Here is a 17,760-nt window from a genome sequence, read left to right as displayed (position 1 = left end):
TCAATTTCTTTTTTAAATAATTACATTCTATTTTAAAGCATTCCATTGGATTTTACCCGAAGAAGACCTATTTAAAAGTTCGAAAACGTTTGTGATAGACTGCTTTTTTCACGAAACACACTGGTAACAGGTTCCAGATACAGTATTGATTTCACCCCCAGTGTCGAGGTGATGTTGGAACTTCTTATTTACCAATTATTTAAGGTGATTGTTTGGTTATGTACCTGTAATGAGTTTTGGAACTAAGTTTTTTCTCTCAGAAATCTCTCCTGCATATCTGGAGATGTCAACATACAAAATTTGGTTGAGTTTAAACTGTTACACATTCCCCTGATAGCATTGAATAGGAGTATTTTAACTATGACCCTGTATATTTTAAGAAACATAAGTTATTTAATAAGTTAAATCATTAAAGTTATGTATACAGGTACTTCAAGGTACATTGTTAAAGTTAAAAATATACAGAAATTACAATTTTTTTCTAATTTTTTTTTTATATGGGAATCTGTTTCTCAATTGAGCTTGATTAAATGTGGTTTGGGAGATTAAACCTTAATTACCATTATCATATTAATGTATGCAGACATGTTAGCATTGACTAATCAAATATCATAATATATGTGATTGGACATTTTGGTTAATAAAGTGACGAGTAAGCTTAAGATGGGCCTCAGAACAATCTTAAAATTCTCGAGTGTTATCTTGTGGTGTTTCAGATATCATCAAATACCAAGTACATTTATTATTGCCTTAACAAATATGTTATGTTTTTATTTTGCCAGATTGCAGATTAAAATTCTACTTTGGCCAATAATACTTGTGTTTGTTGAATTTTAATGAGGATTATTGTTTAGGGGTGTTTTCAAGACACCGAAAAAGTGGCATTGCATATAAAACTAACTAAATATAGGATAAATATAAACACACAGACATACAAAAGTGGTAATAGCATGTTTGTTTTCTCCATTGCTTAGGCAAAGGGAAGTGTAATAGAATGCTGCTTTATGATATCTCACGTTTACTTTACAGCTGGAATTCTCTATTATGATTTATGATAAACTGTATTTTGTTTGTTTTCGTCTTGGTGTAGTGTTATGTAATTTAAAATATTCTGGAATAAAACTTAATTTATGACACTGAACCTAAGTAAAACAGAGTTTGATTCACAAGTCTTGCTTAATGATAGTTTTCAGGAGTCAATGTTATAAAAGCAGTACTTTACTACAGTTATGAATATTTGTGTGTTTTTCTGTATTTCTGTAGTTTTTAAACTGAGAATTTCATTGGGAATTATAGATTAAGTTGCTTAGATACATTAAGTATTCCGTCAAAAGATTGTGTATTCCTATACGAGGCCAAATACAGCTTTTTATGACACAAAATTTTTCCTGAAAAATTAATTTTAAAAAGAATTAGAAAGTTTTTTTTTATTATGTAGATTCTATACAATACACAAAAGGCCTTTTTTTGTTTATTTTTGAGACTGTTTGACATCATAAACTGTGTTCTACGTAAGTATATAATGGGTTTGATAGTTCAGAATGACAGAAATCATTCTTCTTGTGCAATTAAGATAACATTGAACAGGTTGACATTCTTTAATCCGATCCTTTTGGGTTTCGACAAATGTTGGATTGCAGAATTTGAAGCGTAGAAATGTTTGATCATTTTTGTAGTCTGGCATTTCTACACTCCAAATTGGTGGTACTTATTATTACTAATAATCATAGTAAAATCAAGTCAAGAAATGCTTGCCGGAGAAGTGGGATTTATTTTTCTAAAACGTGAAACTTTGTATGAATTTGAATAAAAATATTTTCAGGCAGTATCAAAATCTTCAGTCAAAAGATAGATTTATTGTAACTTAATATAGCTTTGTATAGAGATTATAATTCTCAATGTAGCTTTACATGGTAGAATCTGCTTATTGTAATTGCTTTGAGACTCACCGAAACTGGTAAATAATTAATCCATGATTACAATATGTGATTCTACTGTATATAGTAACTTTGAATATTTTTAAAATATTTTTACATAAATTATGAAGAAGGTAATTACAGCTTTAAAGTCTTCCATCAACTTTTTCCATCTTAACAACACCATAGTGTTGTTTAGATTCCACTACATATGTAAAACACTGCACGTTAGCGTCAGTACACTTAAACTGGGTCCAATCACAGAAGATAGAGTTTTGACCTTTGTAATAGTTTAAATCAAAATTCAGAGTTGTGTTATATTCAAAAATAAATCAAGATAGGTTATATTAATTGTTGCTACATCTAAAATGATTAAATTTTTTAAAATTTAAAATCAGAGAGACCTTTCTGCTTAAAAAAATGAACGGAATTGTATTCAGATGTTACCAATTCATGATTTTAATTGAAATTTTATGTATCGAAAATAAAGAAATTTTATTGTAATATTTACAAAATAATTTATTTTATTTTTGTCATAAACATAGTTGTTTGGAGGGTTGGGAAAGTCGAATAAAGAAAAGAAGAAGCAGCCGACCATGCCGAGACCGCAGTCTGAAGATTTTTCGGATCAGATGCCGGATGTCGAAAATATTATAAATTTAGCAGATGAAGAAATAAATGCTTTGTTTGAGAAAATGTTGGTAAGTTTTCATTTCCTTTATATTATTTTTTAAATCTTCTAAGTTAAGAATTTTCTTATTTCTTTGTTTTATTATTAGTTTCTCATAAATGTTTAAAAAAAAGGTTAAAATCAAAAACGGAATTATTTTTGGGATAGAATTAAACTAATTTTTAATTAAGTAAATTAAAGAATTTGGCATAAAGGTTGGTGGTTAAACCACTAATTCATTCTATTCAAATCTCACTCCACTTCACTCTTTTCATTCCAAATTTCAAAAACTACTTAATTTCTAATTATTAATCTTAGAACAAGATGGTGGCTTAACTATATATCTTTAGGTTAAATTATTTAATTAAATTAATGAATATTAGCTTAATTCTAACCTGAAAATAATCTGGGTGTTTGTTATGCTATCAAATCAGACAATTTATCTTACATTTAAAGGATAAAAGTACTGTTATTATTAAAAATATGTGATTTTTTTTTATGTGGGGAGAGGCGAGCTGACGTGGGACGTGGCACAATTTATTGAGGCAGACCACCCTGAAACATTTTTGGGGTTTTTCGACAGTTCGGACGACCGGATGGCCGAGACCGACACCTTCGTCGTCTTGGCATCCGGGCATCTGGTGTGCTAATTACATTTACATAACACATTGAGAAATTTATTAACTTCAGTTTATTAACATCTACATCTTTGATATCTGCCGTTATCATTGAGATATGTACATTAAATCGCTAATGAGTTGTAAATGAAAACTTGATCATAAAGCTATTAATCATCATAAAAATATTTAATCAAGTTTTAGATAATTAAGTAGATAAATCACTTAAAATTTGATTGTTTTTATGATGATTAATATCTACACTGTTAAGTCCTTGTTACATAATTAAAACAAGAACTTGCAGTTTATAATTCTGTGAGATTGTTAATTACAATGTTTAATTAAAATGTTCTAATTTTAACTTTATTTATTAATTGTCTGGTGTCGTCTTTCATTACTTCTATCGCATTATGCTTCTATATTAATTTATCAATATCTTTAATATAGAAAGTTTGTAAACAAGTTAATATACTTATACTAACTCATTACTAAGTAAATGAATATTATCACAACTTTTAAAATTAATTATAAGGTCAGTCCATAAGTCCATGCTCATTTTTATGACCTTGAAAAAAATCTTGTTTTGCTGTTAAAAATGTCAGTCTAATGTGATAATTTTTACACTAAAGTGTTAAATTGGATCTGGTTCATATAATACTGTTCAGAATTGTGAACATTTCAGTCTTTTATTTTAGTTAAAATGGAAGTAACCGACAAATATAAAAGATATGTTTTATACTTTTTATTTTTAAGTGGTGAGAATGCTACAAATGTAGCCAAAAAAATAAATACTGTACATAATCAAATTGTAATTAGTGCAAGGACTGTACAGAAGTGGTTTGAAAGATTTAGAAACAATGATTTTAGTGTGGAGGATAAGGCTGGTACTGGAAGACCCGTCGACTTTGACGACGATGCTCTCTCTGCACTAATCGAAGCAGAACCATCTTTAACAGTCGACGAAATTGCGGAACGTTTAAATATCCCACGGAACCGTTCATAGACACCTACGACAAATCGGAAAAGTTTCAAAGCTAGGAAAATGGATACCACAGCGAACGGACAATAGCTAACCGACAACAACGTGTAAACGTTTGCACGTCTCTTTTATCCCGTGTTGCTTTAGAACCTTTTCTTGGTAGGCCGGTTACCGGGGACGAAAAATGGATCCTCTATAATAATGTGACGAGAAAAAGACAATGGATGGATGGCGACAAGCAGCCAAAACCGACTGCAAAAGGTGGGTTGCATCCAAAAAAAATTATTTTGTCTGTTTGGTGGGATATGTCGGGTGTAATTCACTTTGAGCTGTTAGAACCTAATCAAACAATTACAGCTCAAATGTATTGTGAGCAATTAGAGCATTTAAAGGAAAAATTGAAAAAAAATCAACTGTTGTTAGTGAAGAGAAAGCAGGTTCTCTCGCAGCATGACAATGCCAGACCACACGCTGCAAAAATAACTGTACAGAAACTCGAAAGCTACAACTGGGAAATTTTACCTCATCCACCATATTTGCCAGATATTGCTCCCAGTGATTATCGTCTTTTTTGCAGTTTGCAGAATTTTTTAAAAGGGAAAACTTTTGAGGATGGGAACAATGTAAAAAAAAGCTATTTCTGAAAATTTTGATTCAAAACCGAAATCATTTTACAAAGACGGGATTAAAAAGCTACCATCGAGATGGCAAGAAATTGTACAAAATAATGGTGAATACATTATAGATTGAAATAAAATTTAATTAAAATTTTTTGCTGCTTTTTTTGTAGATAAAAATACGCACGAACTTACGAACTGACCTGATATCTTCAGATTTAACGTGCAATTTCTGTCAAAAAAATTTTATATAATTTTATGTATTTGATAGAAATTTCGTTTCTTTAAATTCCTTTTTTTGGTTTTTTTAATGATTTTTTTTTGATTGTCAACACAATACATTTTTATTTTGATTTTGCTTATTCATCTTAATGTATGCATATGTATTTACATTTTGTTTAACTCTGCATCTTTACTTGCCTTATTTACTTGTTTTTTTAATTTAAAATTGTCTTATGAAAAGTTTAGATTAATTAAGAATGAGATAATATACTGTTCTCTTGTATATACTCTACATTCTAACTCATAAAATTGAAAAATATATTTACTTGGAAGAAATAAGCTAGTCCTGTAGAATCTAGATGAACATTTTTCAAGCTTTCAAATGCTTAGAGAATTGAAAAAGGAAGTGCAAATTGCTTTTGAAAATGTTAATATATATTCTACATATTGGCTTTCTGATTTAAATGACTAATAATAATCATTTTTCTGTACAATTACCTAACGAATACTAAATTATATTTTATCAAATTAATAATTACTGAATGACTATCTCACGATCAATTACCAATTTTTCTTTGCTCGGTTAGATAATTTTATATTCTTTTCTCTACTCTCTTTTTATTTTAATACTTAATTCTACAGCTTTATTTGTAAAATTACAATATTCTTATTTGTGTAGAAGGTAAATTTCTTATTGAAACTTCAATAATTTAAAAGTTCTATTCAGAGAAATGTTTTGCATATTGTATTCTGTCGACTTAAGAATCATTTTGATAAACTTTCCAATTAGTGATGAGTCAGCTAGAACTATTGCAGTTTGTGCAATTCATGCATAAGATTTTGACATAAATAATTCAGCGGGTGCATCAATAATTCAAGAGGCAATATTGTAATTGTACTTTTGTAAACCGAAGCAGTTTAACATGAGGTTAAAAACATTTATTATATTCATTTTCACTTATTTAAGCAATTTCTAAATATTATATTTGACAAGGTTATGTTTTAGTGTTAATTTTTTAATAAAGAATTAATTTATATTATAGGATGATTTGAATTTATCAGAAGAGAAGAAAGAACCTTTAAGAAAGAAGTCTATAAAAATTAAGAAGGATATGTTGTTGATGCAAACACGAGAGAAAGTTTCTGTGAGTGTTTCCTCCCGTTTTATTTTCTCTTTAAATATTGTTAGTTAGATTACCACACAATGAAATGTTAAAATACCTCTATCAGGAATTCAATTTCGAATACTTTACCATGAATGATATAGATGAAGATGCTGATGCCCATCCCTCCTGCTAGCTGAGTTACACCATAATTATACCAATTATGAGCGTAGTAGAAATCATGATGGATGTAACTCATAATTTCACTCATTGTGAGTATAGTAATAACTATACTCATTATTAGTTTAATTACAGTCATCCTGAATGTGTGGCGTGTTAATCAATTGACTTATTAAATATTTGATTTATTGTTTGTGTTATGTTTTTTTTTTTTTTTTTGTAATATTAATTTATAAACGTGTGTCATTCTTTCTTTAATTTTAATTTTAATATATAAAATTTTTGAAAAAAATCAGATTATATTTGCACAGATAATGCAACAGAAGGTAATCATAATAAATCTGAACATAATATTGTAAGCATTATATTAAATATTTGCTCATAATTGTTGTTTATAATTATAACTTTATTACAAACTGAAATTTTCATGAGTTCTTTCAATTCTAATTCATTACTTTCTAAATAATAAATTGGGACTGAAGGAACAAGTGTAATTAGAATTGAAGAAGAAGCTTAATTAGCTTGGATAAGACAGATACAGATTACAGAAAAAATCCTTATAAACTCTAAACTATTTTTATATATTCCGTATATTTTGTAATATATTTATCAATTGTCTTACAGTTGTACAGTCTTTATTGTACAGTATTGAATCCTGCATTTGCTACTGTGTTATATCAACTTTCTTAAGCTTATGTATCACACTTATATTGCATAAGTTATCTAAATAATTGTAACATCTATCAATCATATAATAGTTATAAATAATTAAAGATATATTTATATTAATGCAGACTAATCAATTAATTTATAAGCTGATGATGATTTAGTATTTATATTGTTAATATAATTAATGTATTCAAAATATTAGTTTATCTTAAGTCCGCTATGATAAATTAAGATTCTGTTTAAATTAACTGCATAAAAAGTTGGGGAAAAATAAAAAATTGAATTAATGTATTTCAGAAATATGGAAAAAGCAGATGGGACAGTCCTGCCGATTACATCAATTATTTAAGTAACTGGGATGTGAGTCTAGTAAAGTTATTTCAGTGTATGGAATCTCTGCGGATAGCTTTAACCAATAATCCTGTGAGGTAAGTATGAATTATTACTGTTATCTTCTTATTTATTTTACAACAAAATTGACATTTTTCTAACATTTCAGTTGGGTTCAAGAATTTGGTAGTAATGGTCTTGAAAGGGTGTTGTTATTACTTAATTCCTGTTATGGAAAGTAAGTTATTTTTTCTGTTTCTCATTTTATTTTAAATAATGTAAATTAAATTTGTTAAAATCAACTGCTTTTTACTTATTTTAGTCTCAGGAAACTCACTAAAATTGCACTGAATTTATTTCTTGTTTGTTGATTATTTGAAATGATCTCTCAATCAATCTGTCACTTAGTTTACATTATTTTTATTGCATTAATTTACATTCAGTTAATTCACAATGTAAACACAAAAGATCTAACTCAGTTTGGGGGTATAAATTTGATTCAAATTACTAAATTTTCAAGAAAAATAATACAGTAGAGCATCGATTATCCGACCCCCGATCAACCGACTTATCGGTTAACCGACCGTGTTCTAGTCGGCAAATTCAAATGTCCGCTAGTGATGTGGCGCTATAATATTTGGTTATGTCTTGGCTACTTTAATATTATTTTTGTTAAATTTTTGCATGTTTTAGCTGGCAGCACTGGCTCGACCATGAAAGGAAGGCTAGTATTTAAACCAGGCCTAATACACTATACTAATAATGTATTTTTCATACTTTTCGGTTATCCGACTTTTCAGTTATCCGACCAACCCCAGTTCCCAATTAAGTCGGATAATCGATGCTCTACTGTACTTTGATTTTTTTTAAATACATTAAATCTTTAAAAACTTATTACTAATACTAAAGAATATTGTATAATAATTAGAATTTGGTTATAATTACCATCATCATCAAATAAATAGGAATTTTTAAACAGTATTTTCATGCTATTAGCTTTAACATATGGCTAATAATGGGCAGTTCTTATCATTTATTGTTACTGATCTTAACTAGTACTTTAAACATTAACTATTCTTATCATTATTTTCTCATAGTACAATAGTTTAAAATCACTGGCATTTTTTATTTCAATTATGCATTGGAAGAATTACTAATTAATAATTCTTAATTAGTAATTAATATTTGTTATTAACAAATCTTCAAATTATACATTTAAAAAAAAAATTGTTTTAACACATCTTAATTGCAAAGTCAATAAAATCAGAATTTTCATTAATTGTCTTATGTACTCACTCTTTTCTTATTTAAATGCTGTATTTACAAATTTAATGATTGATCTTACAAAAATATAATATGCATAATTATAGTAAATAATATGGAAAATGAATGACATTTTTTTTCAAAATGTTCAGAAAAATGTACCAAATTAGCATAAGAGTGTCTTTACAGTTCGCTCTCTTTTGCACTTCAGGACTGGATAATGTAGTCTAAGAGGGTTAATAGTAAGATAATAAAATATGTGATGCCAAACTAATATATATTATTAACTACAATGATAGCAGAATTATAGCCAGTTAATTCTTAAGAGATGTTTTTATAGGTATATAAATTTAGAAATATTGCATATATGTATGTTTAAGCTGTATTCATGCTTAGAAAAATTAATTTAATATTTTTATTTTTCAGAGATAATAAATTTGACAAAATTCAGCACGAATGTATTAAGTGCCTAAAAGCAATTATGAATAATACTGTAAGTATTTAAATATTTACAACCATAAATTCAGATTTTTTTAATTATAAAATATTAATAGCTAGGTTGAGGTCAAAGTTTTAAATGCGAAAACGTACATTCAGTGCTGCTTTCCCGTAAGCCTGGAAGTTTGACAATGGTGTTTGGAAAGTCAGTGGACTCGTGCTCGACATTCTAAATGCCATTGTCAAGCTTCTAGGCTTACGGGAAAGTGGCGCCGAACGTCCGACGTACAGGTTTTCACGTTTAAAACTTTAGCCTCAACCTCGCTAATGCTTCAACGGTTACTTCAAGAAATTTTTTTGCTATTATCACAATTCAATGGTATTTAGTCCAATTTAATGATTTTTCTTTTAAAGCATATATGAAATTAAGTTTTCAGTATGGATCTTATCATTTTATTTGCCACTTTATAAATAATTTTCTTAATGAATTAATCATCAAAACAATTTATTTGATAAAAATATCATTTGGCTTCTAATTTTCGTTAGTTTACGTAATTTGCTTTTTTTTTATTTTTTTATTTTCTGATTATTGAGTTGTATTGGAACAAATGTGCAACATTTAATGTTAACAAACTGAAATTTAATGTCAAAAAAAAAAAAAAGGAGAGAGCTCTCTCTCTACAAAAATTTAAAATTCTTCAATGGAACAATCATGTGGTCTTTTGACAACTATTGTAAAACAACACCAACCATACACAGTGACATGCTGTGGGAAGAGACCAAGGCACATTTGCCTTGACTCTGATTAATATAAAAATGTCAATTTAAACTTAGAAAATTTATTAAAAAATACTCATAAGAGGACAATACATAAAAAGTGTCCTCAAACTTCATTCCTTTCGTGCACATCAGAAATTAATAGTCTCACAGCAGAGTTGGCCTTTCTTTAGTGACTTCTCCTCTGCCGACGGCACAATTAATTAAAAAATATATATCTGATTTTTAAAAATTTGATAATTTACCAACCAAATTTACCAACAAATTTTGATATGTTACCAATGAACTTTGGTTGGTAACATATTAATTTAAATTAGAATTTGACAAAATGTCATAGTACCAGATCTCAGCTGAAAGGAGAATGTAGAATAACCTACAAATTCAGTTTCCTAAAACATTTTCATTATTTTCTTATTCAATGTAATCTTGCATTATTGCAGTGCAAGAAAAAACTGTTTTTTTTCTGGTTTCTTACTCTACAAGTATGTTGCTTGTATGCTCATAAGGCTTCAAACTACTTCACAAAATTAATCATTTTTCCTTTTCCAAATTGCTGTGTTAATGGAATGAGAAAAATGATTTTTTGTTTAATCTTGACTGCTATTCAATAATGCAACACAACAAACTAAGACTTCACGTGCACAGACTAGATTCACTTGGCTACTAAATGACAATGATCACATGTTTTTATCTTATTGAAGCACTGCAGTAGAAGACCTTACTTAGCAACCTGTAAACTAATTATCTAATTATCATGCTATTTGCTATTTTGATTGGTTTTGGAATGGAAAATTTAAGTGTCAGTGAACGATTTACTTAAATTGTGGGTGGATAAAGGAAAAATTTTCTGTTATAAAGAACTGAAAACATCATATATAATGTTAAAGTTTAAGTGTTTTGTAAATTTAAAGGTATTTAGACAATTGTAAACTTATTAAATTAATAAGTTCAAAAAATTTTTTAAAATTATTATTTCAGTGATTAATTGTTAAAATAATCTAAACAAATATATATTTGTATTATATGTTATAAATTTATATAAATTTAAATTTTTAGGTTGGATTAAAACAAATGTTTCAGCATAAGGATTCTCTTATAATTTTAGCACGTTCGATAAATTCTACGCAGCAAGGAATCGTGATGGATGTAGTTAAGATACTAGCCGCCATTTCGCTCATTCCTCCTGATGGGTAATGATAAATTTGTCTATTAATATTTAAAATAATTAAAAAATAATAATTGTTACTCATTTAATAAAGCATGTTATACGAATAGTACAATAATTTTCAAATTTTTACATTAAAATTATATTTTAATTTATTTTTGAAGTCACGAAAAAGTTTTAGAAGCCATTACAGTGAATGGCGAGCTGGAAGGAAAGGAAAGATTTGCTCCAATCATTCAGGGTCTTAGAGCCAAAGATAATGATGGATTAAGGGTAAAATTAATCTTCAAAGTGTTTCTTTAAAATTTAAAGAATTTATTTTTGATGAAAGGTGACTTTTTTGTTTAGGTTGCCTGTATACAACTTATTAATGCTCTTCTTAGTTCACCGGACGATTTAGATTTTAGATTACACTTAAGGAATGAATTCATGCGTTCCGGTCTTGCAGATGTCTTGGAAGTAATTGAAAAATTATGGCTACATAAATTTTGATTTTAACTTTTATCATTAATTTAGTTCTAATTGAATAAAATTTTACAAATAGAATTTTCAAGGCGAAGAAAGTAAGAATCAAGAATTAAGTATTCAGTTGAAAGTATTTCAAGATCATAAAGAAGAGGATTTTGATGAATTTTCTCAGAGATACGATAATGTTCGTCTAGAGTTTGAGTATCCTTTTTATATAATAAAAGTAATCGATCGTACATCAATAATCACTTAATCATAGGGAATTTGCATTAATTTTCTTGTTTTATATACAGTCAAACCTCACTATAATACTCTCATAAACTGTTAATAAGTAATTGCAAACAGATCTTACTAATAAAAATAAATAGGCTGCTCAGCAGTGTCTGTAAATTACTAAATGCACAATTTTATGTTTGAAACAATATTGTCATTGCCAAATCACAAGATTACCAAACTCAAACTTGTGTAGACTGCATTACTGTATATAATTATTATTATTTAGCACCATACTTGAGCTAGTGCCAATTTCAGTGGCAAACATTGAGAATTGACTGTAGTTATTTTATAGATATGTATCTAATATAAAGCAAGCATATGTAATAGAGTCAAACTTCTGCTATAGGTTTATTGTATGGCACAGGAATTCTCGCAGCACACTGCCTTTAAAGTAAGCTTCTTTTGCACCTACACATATCTGCTAACACATACGTACACTTGTCAGAGCATTCTTATAAGCCATTTTTTGTGATATAGTTATTTGTTTTCATTGATGCAGTTACTATTTATTGCTCTGAATCTGCATTCCCATCATTTCTTTTTTATTTTAATGAACAAATATATCTGTGAGAACAAAATTGAGGGAGTAAGGAGATTGAGAAAGTACTGTTATGATCTTTTTGGTCAGATATTTACCATTCGGAAACAACTGATGAAAGCAGTGACGATTGACATCACAAAAAACAGCTTCCAGTATTACTTTGATAAATGGTGTGGACTCTGATTCTCAATGCTTTTAGCATCAAGGCACAATGTAATAAATCAGTATTTTACTTTGAAGCCTGATGCATCCGTAGACCCAAGTTCTGAGTCTCTGTAGCAGCAGTCGTCCATTTTCAAATTTATGACATATTAAAATATTTTTTTTATTTAATTATATTTACCGAATGATTAAATTTCTCCTTAATTGCTAAAAGCGATCCCATCGAATGCTTCGAACTGATTAAACAGACCGTCATGGAGACTTCTGCGGAACCTTATTTTCTGTCTATTCTCCAACATCTTCTATGTATCAGAGATGATGTCACAGTGAGGTAATATTTGAAATTCAAAAATTATTTAATTCAGAAAGGTTTTATGCTTTAAAATTAATTTCCATTAACTCAATGTAAAGATTTAAATCTACGATGTGCTAACTGATTAAGTTATTTTAATATTCTAAATTTCCATAGTTTCTGTTTTGTTTTAGACCTGCCTACTACAAATTAATCGAGGAATGCGTTTCTCAAATAGTTCTACATAAAAGTGGAGTAGATCCAGATTTTAGACATACAAAACGATTCAAAATAGATGTAGAACCTTTAATAGGTAATTAGATTGATTCATATATTTTAAAATCAATTTTAATTTTTAAAATTTGCTCATAATAATATTTTTTATTAATAAATTTGATAATTACTATAGGAATATTCATACAAAGTAAATTATATAATTATAATTTTGTGACTTTTACAGAGAATTTAGTTGAGAAATCTAAACTAGAAGAAGTGCGGGCCACAGGTGAATTGACAAAAAAGTTGGAAGAGGCACTGACGGCCAAAGAGGAGTTCGAAGCTAAACTTGCCCAAGCTGAGATAAGGCTAAAAGAATATGAAACTGGAAAAACACCTGTACGTACTAAATAACTAAGTGCTAAGTATTTGATTATTCTCATATTTTATCTTCTGTTGGAAAATAATTAATAATTTTTAATCTAAAGGTGTCGTCGTCTTTACCGGGATCTATCCCACCTCCTCCACCTCCACCTCCGCCGCCTCCTTTTGGTGGAAGCGGAGCCATTCCGCCACCTCCTCCGCCTCCGCCACCACCGTTTGGTGGACCAGGAGGCATTCCTCCTCCACCACCACTTCCTGGTTCTGGAATACCTCCACCTCCACCTCCTCCTCCTGGATCGGGATTTATTCCTCCTCCTCCGCCACCTTTTCCCGGTGCACCCCTACCACCACCAATGCCGTCACTTTCCACAGAAAGGAAACTGCCTTACAACTTGCAACCCAAACAAAAATATGAATTAGACACCCAAATAAAGCGCATAAATTGGGATCCGGTATTACTTCATTTGTTGAACTCTGTTTTATTTATTAAGTCTAAAGCTAACATGTAGAAAATTTTACTGTCAGATTGATGTACAGAAGCTTACAGAGAAAGCATTTTGGGTGAAAGTTCAAGAAGAAAAATTAGCCAGTGAAGATATTTTTGATGAAATTTCATGTAGATTTTCTTCAGTTCCAAGAAGTAAGTTTTTATTTTATTGTACGTGGTATTTTTCAATTTTATTTTGATTCTTTGTTTTTGATTTTATAATCAAGACTATGTCTTGTTTATAAAATTATACTGCCATTTTTGTTACCAGCTTAGAGGTATGAACAAGTACATGTCAAGAGTTGATATTTGGCACAGAGTATTAGGTGCCCAAATCATTTGCACATAAAATAATCCAGACTTGTAGGTAGTCAGGGGACTGAGAAATGAGTCAAAATAAAATACAAAATGGCAACCCTCTTCTACAAACAGGCAAAACAGGCACCTCACCCCACCAAAGTCAGGTGGGGAGAGTACCACCCACAGTCATTCTAAGAAGTGAACTCTGACCTTAGGACTGAACACGTAGTATCTTCTATGTTAAATAAAATTTGTAATCTAATTTTGTAAATTTCGGAGTGCTTCAAATATGACGTTAAAACGGTTTTATGTTGCACAAGTGGGTTTTTTTTTTAACATTATCTAGTATAGTAAAATCGTGGGACCGATAAAAATTTGACGTGTAGGGCAGAGGGTACCATCGTGTGACCTTTGCCCTTTGATTTCACTTTGCTCCTAAACTCTAACAAGGAGAGACATCTTTTTACTTCGTTTAGTTAACTTTTCAATTCGACAACCATGCCGATCTTGGATTTATGTTATATCTCGACACTATTGTAAATGTTGCGTAGCCGATACAAATTAAGTAAATTATCAGTTTCTCAGTTAATTTTTACCGGCAGAACAAGACACGAAGTTTGAACGATCGCTCAAAACCAGCGATACCAAAGAAGATTGGAGAACGAGAACGAGAACGAGAACGGCTTGAGCGTCAAAGTGATTCCGCTTAGTAGTGAGTCTCCGAGACATAGTCTTGTCCCAAATACGGCCTTGCCATTTTACTTGTTTATTTTATTTTTTGAAATTCTATCAAATTTTATGACTGATGATTTCAAGTGGTAATATTGACAAATTATCTTCTTTAAAATAAATCAAAAATTGTTATTTTGTATTAATTAATTATAAATGTCAAATTTAATTTTCCAAAATTAATGAATCTTTTATTCATATTTTTCAGTCAAAAATGATGAGAAACCAAAGGAGAAAAAAGTATCTAAAAAAATTAAGGAACTTAAAGTTCTTGATGCAAAGTCTGCTCAAAATTTAAGTATGTGTGTTTTAATTAATATTTTTAATTTATTTAAATTATTGAATAATTTAAACCTGTTATTATTTTCCTTGAAATTTGTATTAAAAATAAGTTTTTTTGTATAAAGTTGGATAATTTGAAGCCGTAAAAGAGAAAGTAGTGTGTAATTAACCGATACCTGCATTTCACCAATTTCTTGTTTATGAAATTGTCGTGTGTTTTATGTTTTAGCAACGTTTACTTCTAGATAGAGACAATGTTTAGCTACGTTTTTATAATGATAAAGTGTAGAACATACACAAATTTATATTTAGTTTAAAAACTTTAAAGAAAGTAAAGAAAAAAAAATGTGTATTGTGAAGGATTACAGACTACTCTGTACACCAAAAATATACAATAAATTAGTTAGTTTTTTTTTCAAAGTAGGATGAATTTAAACTAGTTAAATTTCCTAGTGTTTAAATTTTAAAAATTGGACTGTATTAATTATCTACATATTTTTTAAATAATTAAAAATATGTTACTTACAGTCTAAAACCTGATACATAACAATATACTGTATGAACCATAAACTATGAACCATTAGACAACGTATATATTTTACAGATGTCAATCTTCTCACATTTACATTTTATCTTTGTTATTATCATTAAAAGTCTCACAATTTGACAATTTGCAACTTTGAATCAAGTATATTTGTTGCAAACATATCTTGTTTAAAGTCAGTGAACAAAAATAAATTATTATAACTCAATAAAAAAAGAAAAGTTGATTTCACCAGTTTCAAATGCAAATTAATTATTGAAAGAATATAGTTACACTAAGCATATTCAAGCAGTGCATACACATAGTGTTGTTTTTTTGAGAATGTTTTTACATTGGTTGTCTTGTTATAAATACAACTGTAATTGTTAATTTCAGTTAAAGAAAGTAGTTTATTTGCATGTTATGGTGTTGGTTGACATAAATTTACTTGAGAGAGTCTTTCCAGACTCTCTTAAGTAAATTTATGTCAGCCAAAATGGACATTAGACAAAATTTGTAAAATATTAAATTAAAAATAAATATTTTTACATGAAATAGTATCAAAATTTGATTGTATTTTAGGAAAATTAAAATTTTGTAATTTATATAAGATATGGACTAATTTTACTGTCATAAATAATATCTGTAAAATAGTTAGTGTGTGCTTTTTTATTTTAATTTAAAAAATCTGAGGTTTAAAATCAATTTATTTTTCCTTGTAGTGATATTGTTAGGTTCGGTCAAAATGTCGTCGGAAGAAATGAAGGAATACATAATAACCATGAATGAAGAACACATCACTGAAGCCATGTTGCAGCAACTAATACGTTACATGCCAGAACCTGACCAGTTAAAAAAATTGGAAAAATTTGGGGACCAATTTAATGATCTGGCAGAGGCAGAACAGTTTGCAATTACGGTATTTTTTAAAATTAATTGCCAACTCTTTTGGCTTGAAATTTCTTTACTGACGATACCTGTACAATTTTTCCACAGCTTGGAAGCATAAAGAGATTGGTGCCGAGACTGAAATCTCTGAGTTTTAAATTAAAGTATCCTGAATTAGTACAAGATATCAAACCTGTGAGTATTTTAAAATAACAGTACATATTATCATACTAGGTCTTCCAAAATGAATTCTACCATCTTAAATTACTGTAATTATGTTAATTATTATCCAAGAAGCATGTAATGTACATCAATTGATAGAGTAACTGTTCATCTCCCATCTGCATTCAAACGTCTCATTGTCTGCTATCTCTAGGAAACACTAGAAATGAAAATGAAAATGGTGACTCCATAAGAGAAGGCATTTTGTGTTTTATGAAGGTGAAAACCCATTCTATAAAGTCAGAATTACTCATCATTGTGCAAAATACAGCTATAGAATCATGGCTGTTGTGCAGAGGAGGGACAACAGATATACTGTAGTGTAGAAAGAATTTGAGTATTGGTTGGATGTGTGTTATGTAGCACAAGATATATGCATTGAGAAATTGTAATGGGCAAATGTGAAATTTGACTGTTTTCCAGTGTTTAATGTACATTAAGTAATTGTGTTTTAATAATTAAGATAATTACAATAATAGAATGATAGCATTTTTTTTTGGAAGACACTATGTTAATTACAAAAATAAATTACCTGAATTAGCTTACATAACAGTCAAATACATATATAAAAATTATTCACCATGCTTCTGTTATTTTGAAAATAAAATACAATCCAACTAATGCTGTATGCTATTGGGCTAGATATTGGCTATCAAACTAATACATTATGAAATAATTTGGTACTAGAGGGAGACGTTAGGTGCCATCTCTTAATAAATTTAATAATTATAATTTTTAATTAAATAATTTTGACTACTGGAAGAAAAGAATCGGCCCAGAGTGGGACTCAAACCTGCAACTCCTGCATAATTGGCAATGCATCTGCATGGTAAGCAGGAGTTGTAGGTTTGAGTCCTGGTCTGGGCAGATTCTTTTCTTCCAGTAGTCAAAATTATTTAATTAAAAATTATAATTATTAAATTTATTAAGAGATGGCACCTAACGTCTCCCTCTAGTACCAAATTATTTCATAATGTATTAGTTTGCTAGCCAATATCTAACCCGATAACATATGGCATTAGTTGGATTGTAGTTTATAATGTA

General features: G+C 29.1%; 1 protein-coding gene across 4 annotated transcripts in view; it reads left to right on the top strand.

The window, feature by feature from the left end:
- The window catches only part of dia (diaphanous related formin 1), a 56,699-nt gene that overhangs the window by 24,657 nt on the left and 14,282 nt on the right, over window positions 1–17,760 (top strand). For all 4 annotated transcript variants that reach the window (XM_067269054.1, XM_067269055.1, XM_067269058.1 and 1 more), the window contains exons 3-19: window positions 2,462–2,617; window positions 6,065–6,166; window positions 7,271–7,401; window positions 7,473–7,541; window positions 8,993–9,059; window positions 10,838–10,971; window positions 11,111–11,219; window positions 11,295–11,405; window positions 11,491–11,615; window positions 12,608–12,724; window positions 12,880–12,998; window positions 13,146–13,300; window positions 13,390–13,737; window positions 13,811–13,925; window positions 15,010–15,099; window positions 16,329–16,525; window positions 16,603–16,689. In XM_067269054.1, coding sequence (XP_067125155.1) covers window positions 2,462–2,617; window positions 6,065–6,166; window positions 7,271–7,401; window positions 7,473–7,541; window positions 8,993–9,059; window positions 10,838–10,971; window positions 11,111–11,219; window positions 11,295–11,405; window positions 11,491–11,615; window positions 12,608–12,724; window positions 12,880–12,998; window positions 13,146–13,300; window positions 13,390–13,737; window positions 13,811–13,925; window positions 15,010–15,099; window positions 16,329–16,525; window positions 16,603–16,689 — 2,232 coding nt within the window. The remainder of the gene's footprint in view (window positions 1–2,461; window positions 2,618–6,064; window positions 6,167–7,270; window positions 7,402–7,472; window positions 7,542–8,992; window positions 9,060–10,837; window positions 10,972–11,110; window positions 11,220–11,294; window positions 11,406–11,490; window positions 11,616–12,607; window positions 12,725–12,879; window positions 12,999–13,145; window positions 13,301–13,389; window positions 13,738–13,810; window positions 13,926–15,009; window positions 15,100–16,328; window positions 16,526–16,602; window positions 16,690–17,760) is intronic.

Source organism: Centruroides vittatus, unplaced genomic scaffold, assembly GCF_030686945.1.
Source record: "Centruroides vittatus isolate TY-2023 unplaced genomic scaffold, ASM3068694v2 contig_345, whole genome shotgun sequence".
Taxonomy (NCBI): domain Eukaryota; kingdom Metazoa; phylum Arthropoda; class Arachnida; order Scorpiones; family Buthidae; genus Centruroides; species Centruroides vittatus.
Note: the sequence above shows the minus strand (reverse complement) of the source record. Positions and strands in the feature narration are given on the sequence as shown.